Source organism: Euprymna scolopes, chromosome 2 (genome assembly GCF_053919585.1).
Source record: "Euprymna scolopes isolate OS-2025 chromosome 2, ASM5391958v1, whole genome shotgun sequence".
NCBI classification, from domain to species: Eukaryota; Metazoa; Mollusca; class Cephalopoda; order Sepiida; family Sepiolidae; genus Euprymna; species Euprymna scolopes.
This window is the reverse complement of record NC_136483.1, coordinates 11,930,683-11,946,737: the sequence shown is the minus strand read 5'-3', so window position 1 is coordinate 11,946,737 and position 16,055 is coordinate 11,930,683. Positions and strand designations below refer to the sequence as shown.

The 16,055-nt window shown below is 35.9% G+C and overlaps 1 protein-coding gene across 3 annotated transcripts in view; it reads right to left on the bottom strand.

Annotated features, from left to right (window-relative positions):
* LOC145288529 (lysosomal-trafficking regulator-like) overlaps positions 1 to 16,055 on the bottom strand; it is a 402,321-nt gene that overhangs the window by 192,190 nt on the left and 194,076 nt on the right. For all 3 annotated transcript variants that reach the window (XM_080136335.1, XM_080136336.1, XM_080136337.1), the window contains exons 4-5: positions 14,371 to 14,470; positions 10,727 to 13,440 (exon numbers count right to left, since the gene is read on the bottom strand). In XM_080136335.1, coding sequence (XP_079992461.1) covers positions 10,727 to 13,440; positions 14,371 to 14,470 — 2,814 coding nt within the window. The remainder of the gene's footprint in view (positions 1 to 10,726; positions 13,441 to 14,370; positions 14,471 to 16,055) is intronic.

Genomic DNA, 16,055 nt, shown 5'->3' with positions numbered 1-16,055 from the left:
AAGCGTGACAAGCAGTAATCACAGTGAATTCCATCCCGCAAGAGCTTTGCCACTGTTAAAGGCCTCGGATGAACAACACCAGCATCCTTCCCCCTGCGATAGTGGAATGAGTCAGTTAGCTAACAACAAGGCTCTTCTGAATGAACACATTTCTAAAGAAACACTAGAGGAAGACCTCCAATCTGTGGTGGAATGGCGACAAAAGTGGTTGGTCGCGTTCAATGCTGCCAAGACTAAACTAGTTTCATTCAATAATTACAAGAAACCCTCTCTACCACCTATAGCAATGGCTAACGACTCTTTATCTGAGAGTACATCTTTCAAACTCCTTAGCCTAACGTTCACAGGAAACATGAGTTGGAACAATTACATTGAAGGCATTGCCAGGGCTGCTGCAAGAAAGGTGGGTTCTCTCTACCGTGCTAGAAAACTACTAACACCTGAAAGTATCCTGTACCTCTATAAGGCCACCATTCGCCCATGTATGGAGTATTGCTGTCACATCTGGGCTGGTGCATCTGCTACTAGTCTCTCGCTCCTTGACAAGGTTCAAAAGAGTCGCAAACCTGATAGGCCCTGAACTGGCATCTAAGCTTCAGCCTCTGTCCCATCGACGAAATGTTGCATCTCTCTGCCTTTTCTACAAGTATTTTAGTGGTGAATGCTCTGACGAACTGCAATCACTTGCACCCCCACGACGTGAGCACCCTCGACAAACCCAACAGGCTGCTAAATCCCACCCCCACACTGTAGAGATCCCTAGATGTAAAAGATCTTTCTAATCCAGCAGTTTCTTCCCCAGAACCGCTAGACTCTGGAATTCCATTCCAGGTCCCTGCTTCCCCAACAGTACTGACATGCAGAAGTTCAAGTGCAACGTGAATCGACATCTTGCTGCCCAAATCCCTACATAGTACCCCAGTAGTTGTTGCCCCTGATAGTAGCCCCCTACACCAAAGTGGCAATTTGCCTTGTTTGGGGTAAAAAAAAAAAAACAGGCTCTGAACGTCCCCGAAAAAGTGGGTAACAGTCAACCAGACCCAAACAAAGGTTGCCAAAACATGGGACAACCTGAACAAGTGGGGCTATGTACAGGACGCTCGCTGCCGATGTGCAGACTATCGCACACATCCTAAGTGAGGTATGCTCCAAGGTGGACCTGAAGGATGCCTCAGACACTGCCTGATGATGGACGTCAAGATGGAGTAAAATGCAAATTTCTTGAACAATTTAACTGTCGAATTAACAAAGCTTCCATTTGTTGACAAGTATTTCAATATTAAGGAAGCATTTCATCAGGTCTCATATATTTACTGACATCCAACTTCAAGTATTATGAGAACTTATTTTTAGTTTATCCACCAGCAGCGATCAAGGCTCTGCTATATAAAAGCCACACCTGGGACTACACAGAGGATCAAGTCCTCATCCACCACAGCTTCAACTACAGTAATACAAGAACATTCAACTGTATCCTAGCTGCAATAAGAAATATAAAGAGTGTCCCTCGACACTTTCAAAAAACAACTGGACATCTGGCTGGAAAAGATACCTGACCGACCACCAATACAAGGCTACCCTAGTCCCAACCTCAATTGTCTAGTGGACTGGACCTCTGTATGAAGTGTACAGCCTGGATGCAGTGGAGCTCCAGCTCAGCTGTGTCAATAACTGACGGAATAACACAAACTACTGCAACTACATAATTTTTGTTATCCCTTCCAACAATAACTCTCCTATACCATGCTAGAAAATTACTTGTACCTGAGAGTATCTTATACATTTACAAAACCACTATTCATGGGGTATTGTGGTGCCACATTTGGGCTGATGCTTCTACTACTAGTTTCTCTCTATCTTAGAGTCCAAAAAGCAGTCTTCAATCTAATAGGTCCTGCAATATTAGCCAACTGTTCAATTTCAATTGCCATAATGTTGAACCCCTGTGTCTGTTTTACAAGTATTTTAATGGAATGTGCTCTGATGAACTCATAGCACTTGTGCCTCTTTGGCATACATATTTCTGACTAACCCGACAAACAACAAAATCCCACCCCTGCACTGTTGAGGTTCGTAGATGTTGGAAAGTCTTCTATTCTAATAGCTTCTTCCTTTGGACTGCTACACTTTGGAATTCCTTCCTGTTTCTTGCTTCCCTGACTGTACACACATGCAAAGTTTAAATGTAATGTGAATAGACATCTTGATATTCAGCTCCCCACAGTCACCTGTTAGACACAACCCCAAATAGTAGCCCCTTGCATTCCAAGTGGCACTGTGCCTTGTTTGAAGTGAAAAGTAAATTTTATTCATGCATTTTATCATTAGCTTTTTATTACACTAAATTTTTATGACATTAAACTTTTCATTTGACAAATTTGAATAATGGTTTATTCTTTGTCCTTCAATTATACTTCAATTTAAATTAGCATTTTCGTTTATCTGTCATGCTTTTTTTATATATAAGGAGGTATCAGTCATGAAGGCCCAAAAACCACTTCAGAACAAGGGTTAATGGTTTGTCAGTTGAATGGTGAGACTAACACCATGAGGATTGCAGATGATGGATTGGGTTTAGGCTTTAAAATTTGAGGGCAGGTTAAAAAGAGCTTGTCAACATTGGACTTAAAAACGGTCATGCTGTAGTTGGCTGGAAAGTAGTCCTGTGGTATTAGATTCCACAAGCAAACAGTTTCTGGAAAGTTCCATTAGTTCCAGGTATTCATAAAATTACTTTCAGTGGTTGTAACAAGACGAGTTGTTGTTTTCACAATGGACAACCAGAGATTGGAGCTCAGTCGAGTACCTTCCGTGGAAATAAAGAGTAGAAACTTTTCTTCTGTGAGCAAAAGACTGTAGGGAGGAAAGATTATCACCCACTAAATTTCGAAGTCAGGAAAGAGTGTGCTGTGCTACAATGGTTACAGTGTCCAGTGAGCCTATCATTAAGCCCACCCCTACCACCACCACCAACAACAACAATTTAAAGAAAAATGAGTCACAGTGCTACAGTAATGAATGTAGATTTATAAGAATAAAAAATAATGTGGATCCTGTTTCATTTTGTTTCTATTATTCGAGATCAGTCGAGCAATGAAGGAAATGTGCTAGTGTATAAGAGGAAGGTAGGGGGTGGGGGGTGATAGACACAAAAAAAATCTTGTGATCAAAATTTGCTTTTGTTCACAAGAAAGGAAAAAGAAAACTTAAATCTGTCAAGCGAGCAGCATGTGATGAGAAAAAAATGTATCAAAAGAAATTAATAAAAAAAAAACTTTTTAATTTACAAACTCCTGAAATCAGCAAAATTCTAAGAGAATCCCACGTTGCCATTCACATATAAGCATATATTCAAGATATTCATTGTGCTATAATGGTTTCAACATAATCAGGTTGACACACCTGTTCTCATTAGTTAAGCGACATTGAGTCTGGCCAGTACCAAATGGGTGACCATTTTGGGATAATAACGACAATACAAGCAATACGCTAGGACAGGATGGCTTTGTTGAAAAACCAAATCAGACGGGGGATCATTAATCCTGTTTGACAATCTTTTAATGATAGTGTCACAAAAAAAATGCCCACTTCCAATAAGACTCAGTTATACAGTAAATAGTAGGATAAATTATACTCGCAAGCCTTGGTTGCGCAACCAGTCTAGAGGTAGAAGTCTTGTGCATAAGTAAAAATGTTCAGTTTTAATAAAAAAAAATTTTGATAAAAGGGTGAAGGATTGTTTGAAATATTCAAATAAAAATTTTTACTAACATCTTATTTTTTCAATAAGGTTATACATTATTTGTCAAAGGTGAAGAATTAATTTTTATCTTAGAAACATACATGTGTGTGTGTGTGTGTGTGTGTGTGTGTGTGTGTGTGTACATATATTTATATTCCTAATACAAATTTTAAAAACACAAAGTTTATCCAATATCCTAATAGTGTACTACTAGGGCTATCATATTTTTTTTTAATTTATTAAAACTTTTGTTCCCTTTACATTTATATATAAAAAAAAAAACAAGTGTCAGCATCAACTAGCACCACACCCAATTGTCGTGAAGGGTCAAGGAGGATGGAAAGACCAAGAAAAGAAAGCACTCATCAGACCTATGCTGGAGGAGTGTGAAAATGACTGGGACATTGAGAAGACTTATTGCAATTCAAATTCCACTGATGGTAAACAGCTGTAGTGATAATGCAAATTCCAGTGCAAATGTTATCAAAAGAGCTGGGGAGTACTGGAAATCTTGGGAGACTTGCTGATACGTAGATTCTAATCAAAGAGAAATTTTTGATGGCCTGTATAAAAACTCCTAGTGAGTGTGGACACACACACACGCATTTTTTTTTCACATTTTCGCCCCAAACAAGGCACAGTGCCACTTTGATGCAGGGGGCTACTATCGGGGCATAAGTTGCAGAGATACTAGTTAGGGAGTTAAGAACAATGTCTGTTCACATTACACTTGAACTTCTGCATGTCAGTATAGTTGGGGAAGCAGGAACCTAGAAGAGAATTTCAAAGTCAAGCAGTTCTGGGGAAGAAACTATTAGAGTAGAAGGGTTTCTTACATCTAGGGATCTCTACTCTGTAGGGGTGGGACTTTGCTGCTTGTCGGGGGTATTTATGTTGAGTAAGTACACATGCTTGTAGTTCGTTGGAGCATCCACCATTAAAATACTTGTAAAACAAGCAGAGGAATGCAACATTTCATCGGTGAGACAGAGGTTAAAGCTTAGATGACAGCTCAGGACTTATCAGGTTGGCGACTCTTTTATGAACCCTGTTCAGGATTGGGAGACTAGTAGCAGATGCATGAATCCAAATATGACAACAATACTCCATACATGGGTGAATTGTGGCCTTGTAGAGGTACAGGATACTTTTAGGCGTAAATAGCTTTCTAGCACAGTAGAGAAAGCCAACCTTCTTCACAGCAGCCTTGGCAATGCTGTCAATGTATATTCCAACTCATGTTCCCTGTGAACAGTCGAGGAGTTTGAAAGAAGTACTTTTAAGTAATGTATCTTTAGCCATAGTTATTGGTGGTTGAGAACGTTTCTTGTAATTATTGAAGGAAACGAGCTTAGTCTTGACAGCATTGAACATTACCATCCATTTTTGATCCCATTCCACTACAGACTGGAGGTCTTCCTCTAGGGTTTCCGCCATTGCCTTAGATATGTGCTCATTTGTTTTCCCTACATGCCTATTATAGAGTGTGGTTTCATCAGCAAAAATACCCATATATATTTTTTTTATATCGATATATTTCTCGTCTGCATTTTCAGATAGTAGATTAAGATCTGACTTCCACACCCTCGTAATTTGTTTTTTTTTTAATTTCATTTAATCTCACCCCCTCCTACCATAGTTTATTTTTTTGTAATAAAATTTAACTTTGAAACGTTACCATTGTGTGTCGTATCTTCGTTACTTTCATATGTTGTTCGTTCGTCTATTGTACATTTTCTGGGTTTCGAAAGAGTCTCCTCATTCTTTCTGTTTCAGCAAAATGTACCGAACCCAGGGCTCATTTGTTTCAGTTGTATTTCATGAATGTTTTTTATTATTTTTTGTTCGCATTCATAATAATATATATGTAGGATGGGGCAGATGAAACGTTTACCTCCAGCACCTTTACTAGTGACATGGCCACAAGGATAAGACACTTTATCAAATCTCTAATACTAACGTACTGTACACGCAATAACCCTTATCCCGGAATGGCTTCTGGGCCTTGATAAGTGATGACTACCTTGTAAAAAAAAAAAAAAAATGCTGCATTAATTTTAGTATTTATTTTAGTTCATCTATGCAGTTATTAGAAAAGATGTCCCTGTTATTAATTTAGTAAGAACAAATTACTATTTCAGTCAATGTGCAGTAGTTTTTCAACCTGCAGAGTGTGTTTATTCCGAAAAGATAAACACCCTTTGCATGCTGAACAACCAGTGAACAATGAAGGAAAAAATAAATCCTCTAATAAATGAATTATTTGCTAAAATAGCGTTTTCTTGTTGGCATTTATTTAAAAGTAATAAAATCTAATAAATATGTGACCTTTTAGGTTTTGTTGGATAAGAGTTTTCCTGTTGGAATTTCCTTTTAAAATAATTAAATCTATGCAAATCTGTGCTAATATTTTATGCTCGCCGCTTGTTGCATCACTAAAAGAAAAAATCTGATAAAGTGCATAAAAATATTGCCGTAAATAAATACTAAGAATCAAAGCTTGCTTATGTGTAACGTACCGGAACTAAAACAAAAGGGAAAGGAGAAGAAATAAAATAAATGAATATTTGGCCTATTTGGTCTGTTGGATAATTGTGTTATTGTCATTTGTTTTAAATTAATTAAATCTATGCAAATGTGTCTGAATAATTTTTTTGTCACTGCCTTATGCATTCCTTAAAGAAAGAATCCGAGAAGTGTATGTCATAATCTAGTATTAATCCTGACAAACATAGTTTGTTTATGTGTAGTAAGGAGAATGTTTCATCAGCGATGGCGTCATCATTGTAGTCAAAGTAAAATAAGTAATTTAGTAAAAATGGTAACAAATTAGTAATTGTGCATACAGGAACTATAATGACTTTTATAAAATAACCGGAGAAAAATAAATTAATAAATAGATAAAATATGTGACCTAATAGCTTAAAAATCCTTGTTTGTTTGTATCGTATGCATTTACTGGGCAAGTGACTTACAGAAATCCCGATCAGTTAAGTTTGCCAAACTCTTCCTTGCAGTGGAGTGCAAATGTTTAAGAAAACCTACATAATGTAAGCCAACGAAATGCTCAAAGTGCTCAAGGCGAGATACTATACCATAATTGTGTTTGGCAATTTATGTGTGAGACTGGCACCATTTAACATTTATACTGAATGTTCGTTTATCAAGGGGGGAGAGTTGTTAATCCGTAATATTAGAATAGTCAGAGTTCAGCCAATCAAAGTAAGCAAAATTATGCTGGAGAGAATTCATTAAATAGGTAGAGTGTAAAGGAAAGATTATGTTATGTATATGTATGTAATAACCAGTTAATTGTGGTTAAAGCTCAGCAGGGTAAGAAAATGTAGCAATACACATGAAAAAATTGAAATAGCTTAAAGTATTTCAATAATGGTATACATAGAAAGAGCTTGATGAGCTAAGAAAGAATCTTTTTAAATTTTAAAAATCTGATTAAAATTAAGAAAGTTATGACTATTTTTGTGCCTCAAACGTTTGGATATTTTCCCCTTTTTAAGACCATATGCGTTTTGTCACATTTTTTACACTACTTTTTCAGTAAAAATGTCATATCTTTGTTAAAACACAAGACTAAGCAATGAAATTTACCGTATAAGTGTATTTTTGTACAAGGAATCAGAATATGCAACTGAAAATATCCAAAAGTTCATGGTTTCCAAATAATCTGCAGTAAATGTGCATAAATATGCTGCAATTCCTTAAAAATGCCATGTATCCATAAATAGAAAAGAAGTTGGAGAACTCAAAATTGAATTGTAATGTGCATTACGTACAAAAAACTTAAATCTAAACATAGGACCATTTAAAAATGAATATATTGCAATATTTCTTTGGTATTATTGTAGACTAACACCTTTTGTTTAACCCCACCCAATCCCTTCTGACCACCCTTCCAAAATGTGATTCTACCTTTTTAGGTAATTATGTATGAAATGCCATGAAAAACTTTAATGAAAGATAAACAAATTATTTTAGAATTTAATGTAAAATAATTCCCCATTACAGGTCATTCAGGCGTTTTAGGGCAGTTAACTGTTTTTTTTTATGGGAGATAAATCCTGTATGCTTTTTGTTTTATTTTTTTTAAGACAATTATGTGTGGTTTTAAGAGGGTTTCTATGCAATGGGAATATGGGGAGGGTTGCCATTCGGACTTTGAATTAATTGTAGGGCTAAGGAAAATTATGTGGGAACATACTGAAGACTTGACAGAAACAAAAACAATATTAGAGGGGGGGGGGCGGTTAGTTTCACAAAAATGTAATGTAAAATAATTCACCATTTCCAGCATTTTAGGGCAGTTAACCAATTCATTTTTTATGTGCATTTTTCTTTAAGGAAGGATCTATTTTTTGTTTGTTTGTTTGTTTGTTTTAGACGCTTGTATGTGGCTTACAGAGGTATTTTGTTGGGGGGGGTGCCACTCGAACTTAGTGTTATTGTTAGGGTTAAAGAGTGTTTTAGGAGGAGACTTGCCACACATAACTTTAGTAGGTGGGTTGCTAACAGTATTTTGTTTTACTATTTATTTTTAAGTCGTTACCAAGACTTCAAATATTTAAGTGTCAACTGACATTTGTCTTGTTCTCTGGAAATGCTCAACAGTCAACACTATTTGTGCGTTTGTATTACTTGCCACAGAGGTCGAAAACGTTGTCCAAAAAATAAAAAATAAAAAAAATAAAATTATAACAAATAAATGTTATGCAAAGCATGTTTTTATTTAATGTAACATGTTTATTCAGCTCGAAAACCATACAGTGCTTACCGATGTATTGGAAAGTTAAAAATGACAACCGACTATCTCTTTCACGCGGTAAGTTTCGGAAAATGAGTTAAAAATAAAAAACTAGATAAAATACTGTTAAAAACCCGCCGAATATATATCCGCCTATGTTACGGTAACATATATTGAGTGAGTTTCTAACAGTATTTTGTCTATTTTTTATTTTTATTTATAATCCATTTTCCCAAACTTACCGCCTCAAAGAGAGAGTCGGCCGCCATTTTAAATTTTCGAATACATCGGTAAACTATGTTTTTCGAGCTAAATAAACATGTTACATTAAATATAAACACTAAAAACATCCAGTTAGGTAGAAAAGTAACTTATCTTGCCTTTGATAACATTTATTTGTCATATATTTGTTTTTTGACAACTTCTTCAAATCTATGTGTATAGTAATACAAACGAGATTTTCATACATCTTTTGATTTTGAAAAAAAAAACATTTGAGGTTGTTCACAGTAAAACATTGTTTTAATTCGCTGTTCAAAACTAATGCAATGAATAAAAGTGCATGCAAGCTATATATCTACAAAAGTTTACTTTGTTTTTTTAACCATGTTCTTAAATTTGACCAGAAATGTGAGAAATTATAATGGATTCATAATGCTGAATTAGTTGGGATTGTTGTTATTATACATTCTGAAAACTGAATAGTTCTAAACTAATGTTATTCTGATAACATTCTCTAATTAAACATATCAGACCATTTATATTCATATTTTCATGCTTTTCTTAATTCGTTCGTGAATAAAAATGAAAGAACGTGTGTTGTTTATACTGTGCTATGACTAATACTACAACTGCTGCTACTAATACTAACTTAATTTGACCAAACTCGAAAAATAAACATTTTTTTCGGGTAGGTCCTTTTAAATTATTATCAATTACCGCGGTCCTACTCAACATAAAATAATACTTTTAATTGATAAAGATAGTAAAAAGAATGATTTATTTACTAGTAGGTGTCCGATGAAAATTTTTTTTTTCAAAATGTTCGATACTCGTCATATTAAAGTCTTATTTTTAACACAACAAAAAAAAGAAATGGTCAAAAATATTTCGGACACTTGACAGTATTAAGATTAACACCTCTCCTGATTGGTTTCCAAATTTCATAACGAAATTCTTCATACAATCATGGTACGGGCCTTTAGAAAACAGGGAGGGTCATTATAAAACCTTACCGAAAACGCCATTTTATGATGTTCACATTTTTATCACTTTATTTGCTTAAAACTCTTAAAATATATAAAGTACATTCATATTTATTAATTCATTTGAAAGTATAATCATTTCTGAACAAAACAGTAGTAATTTGAAGACTTGAAGTGCTTTGGTTTAAAAAATATGGCTATTTTAGTAGAACTACCTTGAAATCTGTGATTATCAAAAGCGTTTTTTTCGTCCGTGTGTATTACTAGAAAATGTAGAAGTGTCAAGTGGTAATGGTGAGAGCACTAAATAAAGAGAGAGAAAAATAGGAACTTCTTCCTCTATAGATGTGGCGATTGTGAAGGTGATTCTCAGTGGACATAATATTTATTAGTACAACTGAATGTGGCAGAAATGGTGGTCATAAGCTACTTAAGATAGTGGCTGTCAGGGTAGATATATCGAATTTGTATGTGGCATGTGTTGTTGAAAACCTACTTTGGTCCAGAGGGGAATTACTGCAATCCAAATAATATATAGTAGATTTGCATAAAATTTTTTAAAATGCTTGTGACAATGCTATTAATAATATGTAAAAACAAAAAATAACAGAAAATTATGGGAGTCTGCTTTTAACATTTATTTTAGTTTGCGCTAAATTGTTCATGGTTAGGTATAAAATTTCTTGAGGTAATTTACTTTCCCAGACAACACTGGACACGGGTCAGCTAATTTTTAAATATTTTTAAACAACTTTCTAAGTATTCAATCCACATTCATTTGCAATCCATTATTTTAATGAAACGTGTAATACTATTTTGTTAACTCTGCAAATTAGAACATACTCTTATCTCAACAGGTGATACTATTTTTATTATTTCTATTTACAAAGATTAAAAGTTTTTAGTTACCAACATCAAAAAGCAAAAGCTGTGAAATAAATTTGCAAATTTTTAGTTTTAAATTTTAAACAAAAATAATTTTTTACTTAAATGTAAAAAAGAAAAAAGGTGACTACTCACCTTGTTTGTTAATGCTGGCATGTAACAAACGATGCAGGCCACCAATACGGACTCCATCAAATTGAGCATTTGTTGAAATAGCGACACTGTCTGACCATTCTTAAAGTCTGAAGAATCCTGGGATTTAACGTTGCTATTTTGACAGGTAAAATCTCCATCTTCCTTCCTTATTTGGGCATAGGTTGTCAGCTGAGGTATAATATGGAAGAGGATATCCTTTGCTAAACTAAAGCACTCTGACTTTTTAAACTGCATCAGAAAACTGGGACTATTAAGCAGCAGCACCTGACATGTCCTCCACAAGTTTGTCAGTAGAGCAAACCATTTGAAGTGCTCGTTATCATTGAACATATGGACACCTTCAAAGTGAGCCTCTGAGCCTTGCCCAAACTCTGGAGTGCATCTTTCTTTGGCTATTTTTAGAGAATTGTCATCACTATTTTCGTTTTGTTGTGAAAGATGGTTAGAATCTTCGCAAGTACTCATCATCTCTGGAATGATATTAATTAATGTCCCATGCATTTTTATTTTTTCTGTGAGAATTTTGAGGAATGATCGAATAACGGTACTGCCGCTGGATCCAATGTCATCATCATTAGAAAAGTCCGACATTGGGCTGTTTTCATCCATGAATTTTTCAGACGTCCGGGTTTCCTTCAGTAGATTCTCCAAAAGAATCTCCTCATCAGAGATGATCAGAACTTCAAAGACGTGCAGGACGAGTTCCTGCAGACTATCATCTTCAAGGATCATCCAAAGTTTCTCAATACCATGCCTTGTTAGAAAAGTGCTCATCACTGATTCTGCTTGTAGGAGGTAAGGAAAAGCCGAAAGGCAATTCATAATAACCGATTGACTTACTGGACATTTGATGATGTTGGAGTTGTTCACAAACATGTTTACAGTGGAAGTCTTCCATCTACAGTATTCGGTTAAGATCGGATAATAGACGGAAAAGTATAGCTCCTGCTTAATCTCTTTTCTTCCGTTGACAGCAAGAATAAGTAAGTGTTTTGAGAGAAGTGATGCTGTGAGGCTGTCCTCGGAATACAGAATGTCCCGCATCTTAGCAAGTGACCCCCACCTTGAAAACAGTTCCTTGGGCAAATGTAGTTTGAAATCTTCTGATGAGACTTCGCTGCTAGAAACTCCACTGTCATGAGCCTCAAGAAGGGGTTTCTCAGGCGTTGCATCTAGTTCTATTCGTGGTGGTTTGCCCGGAAGATCATCGGACAGGTTGTCCTCACACAGCTGACATATTTCATTCTTGCTCTGGTTTAATGGAATGTTCCGTGATCCAGAGAGATGCTCCAGTAGCATTTTGTTCATGATGTCCAGTGCATAATTTTTGACAGCTGGGGACAACATCGGAAGTGACGAATAAAAACTAGACAACATAGATTCTATTCCGAGACAGCAGCAGATACCGGAAGTGACAAACAACGTGAAAGTTTGCAACTGAAGTTGTTTTGATTTTAAAACTGGAAGTATATCAAGCAAGAATTGTGACCAATGAGCTACGAGGCAGATATCAACGGACATCTCCGGTTTGTATTGGCAGGAGACTTTTTTAAAGGCCAGTCCGAGGACATCATGATGGTGATCAAAACAGTGTGTGTAGACACATTTTCGGTGTTTCCTCTTCATACAGGTCAGTGCATGGATGTAGCCGACTTTTGTGCGTTTCATCGCAATGATCAATCCATTAATAACTTTCAAAATATTCTCCTTTGGTCGGAACTTCTTGCACTGATTGTTTGGAAAAGTTTCTGAATCTAGCCACGAAATAATGAGTTCCAACATGTCGAAGCCCGTTTCCTCCTTAAAAACACGCATGATCCTCAGCGCATTATTGATGAAAACCGGATTCAATGGAACAGTCTGGAACATCTCCGTGGCACACAAGACAAGCCCGCTCATCAAGTCAGACACAAGTACCATCTTAATGTGGCCCAATTCAGACACTTGTGTCCAATCTACCTGGTCTGGATAGACAATGTCCTCATCCAGCAGATCATGTGCCAGATAGAGGAGACTGGGAAATATCCTAGTGCGGATTAGGATACTGGATCCATTCTGCTGCTTGGCGGCAATGTTACTTAGCATGAACACCAACTGGATCAAATTCTTCATGATATAAGCAAGCATCTCTTTTGTCCACACCTCAGGATCAGGATCATGAAACATGTCATGAAACCGAGATAAGCCATCCAGGAGCTCGGGCAGCAGATAGATGGAGACGACTTTCGAGGCAGACGTCTGATTCACGTCTAGCAGGCACACATTGTGGATGATGTCTATCATGACCAGGCAGGTTTCAGCCGGATGAAGGATCTCCGCGCATCTGTTTGGTTGGATCCCTTTCAGATTCTCCTCTGTAAGTGGTTGGTAACGGTTCTGCCAAGACAGGAACTGCGTTTCCCCAAGTCTGCATTTGCGTTTTTTGTCCTGTTTAACTTTTGGAGTTGACTGACTATCAGACAGGTCAAGCAATTCAGAATCAGAGGTGCTGTGGTCCTCAACAAGCGAATGTTTGCTCGACTTGTGAACTTCCCGACATGGATCCAACGACATGTATTCATATAACAGCTGACGTCTACTGATAGCAAGTATGTACTCTTTGTGACAATTTGAGAGCACATGAGGCAATTTGGAGTGCGTTGTTCCGTAATTTAATTGGCATTTTTTCAGAGATGTTGATAAGCTGTCAATACCTGAAAGACAAAAATTCAGGATCAATTTCATGAGATCTGCATATGGACATCCATGGAGAGAATCTCAACATCTTTCATATTTCTATTAGTCAGTCTTTTCTAAATTTAGTCAATCATTTTAAGATCCTTTAATGATGGCTTATCATATGATAAAAAAATTATCAAAATTTGATTTTTTTAAAAGATTCTTTATTATTGTCTCAATTCCATGATAAAAAAAAATTATCAAAATTTTACCTAATTATTTCTGACCATTTTCATGGACCTCTAATGCAGGGATTCACATTAAATGATACTTTTAAATAATGTACATATATATTTTTACATGCAGAATTTATGATGATACAGAATTAGTATTTTTATATTTTTTTGTTTTCAAATAATTCTTTTAAGGTTTAAAATAAAGCATTCAATGATACTTTGGATTTATAAGGAATATTCACACCTCAATTTTATTGCTAATTTCTATTTCTGTAAATTAGGTGGCTCAACACTAATATCAAAATTTGAAGCAAGACAGACTGAAAAAAAAAATGAGCATTTACTTATTTCCCATATTTCAACATTGAAAAAAAAAAATCATTAAAGAAAACACCATCACCGGTTTCACACTAAATAAGCTGCACTGATCTAACTTGAAACTTTAAAATGAAATTCATTTTGCATGTGCTAAAAAAAAAAAAAAAAAAAAATGAGAAAAAACATGCTTTTAGCTCATACCAGCACACCCGTTTAATTTTTGCTAAGTGTGCCAGGATATCCTCATGCACTCCAAGTTGTGCATCGGGTAAAAAAGGTTAAGAAAATCATCTGCTGTGATTGAAAAAAAAATAAATAAATAAAAAATCCTTTCTACATGCACAACGTTATTTCTAATTTCAGTTATCTTCACTGATCAAAAGGAAAAAGTAATTCACCCTGACAACTCACCGTCTTCTGAGAGAAGGGTATCATTTGGAGCTCCAAATTTTAGGCACCATGAGACCAAAGACACCAGCAAGTTTGCAAAGTTTCGACCATTAGAGAGATCCTGAAAAGAAAGTTAGAAATTTGATTAAAAGTAATATTGCTTTGTTATTGAAGTTCTTGAATACAAGAACTATAACTAATTTCCTACATTTAAAACATTCATCCCTCCCCCATTCTTTTCTTCCTTCATTTGTTTTATCACTTCTTTGATTCATTAATTAAATCCTTTAATTCTTCTCTTCTCTAAGTCATTAATTTATTCCTTTCTTCATTCATAAATGTTTTCATTCGTTCATAAATTCATTCATCGCTTTTTACTTTCATTCTTCAATTCATTCATAAATTCATTCATTGCTTTATAAATTCATTCATAAATTCATTCATTGCTTTATAAATTCAATCCTTTCAAATTCATTCATCCTTTCATAAATTCATCTATTTAATCATAAATTCATTCATAATGAAAGTTAAGACAATTGTCAGCAAGTCCTCTTTATGTGTTGTTAAAATGTTAGGTAGCAGCTGCAGCAGCAACACTTGTTCTTGCTGCAAGATTGACCTTGTGTCACATTTAACACTCGTAGATGGACAGTTAAATAATGGCATGTGATCAAGCTATATGATCCATTTACTCCCTTTACTCAAATACTTGTTGCATCAAAAATAATAAATTAAGTACACATTAATGAAATACACAATATTGTTGAAGACTCTTGAATATTCAGTATGTTATTACTATACATAATATCTGATGATCGATCAATTTTTATGATTTTGAACCATCTTGCATGAATCGAGCATCAGTTGTTGAGTGGCATAAGAGATTCAAGGAAGGCAGGGAGTCTGTGAGGGATGATGAGAGGTGTGGAAGGAGTAAGTAACATCAAAGTTGATTGGCCAAATAAAGAATTTCATGGATAAGGACCGTCATGTGTCTATAGAGACAATAAGTGCACAATTTGATGTCAGTGTGGGAACTGTACATAATTAATCGTGAGGAAGATGCGGGCGATTTCCAGGGTTGGTCAGAGAAAATCAAAAAGAAAAATGTTGACATGACAGCAGGAAATTCAGATTCCACAGTTCTTGGTGCTCTGGTGTCCTGCGATGAAATCTGAATCAACTGCTATGACCCAGGGAACAAGAGTTCCCAGTGGAAGTATGCTGGCTTGGTTATTCCCTAAGCTAAAGGAAAACCTTAGAGGCTGTCGTTATGAGACATTTTTTTTTTTTAATTTAATTTTCCCCCCAAACAAGGCACAGTGCCACTTTGAAGTAGGGGGCTAGTACCGGGGACATAAGTTGAAGAGGTATTATGAAGGGAGATGAGTAGCAAGATGTTTGTTCACATTACACTTGAACTTCTGGGTTTGTCGGGGTATTCATGTCAAAAGGGTACAAGTGCTTGTAGTTCATCAGATCATTCACCATTAAAGTACTTGTAGAACAGGCAGAGGGATGCAACATTTCATCAATGGCACAGAGGCTGAAGCTTAGATGACAGTTCAGGACCTATCAGGTTGGTGACTCTCTTTTGAACCCTGTCCAAGAGTGAGAGACAAGTAGCAGATGCACCAGCACAAATGTGACAACAGTACTCCATACATGGCCGAATGGTGGCCTTATAGAGGTACAGGATACTTTCA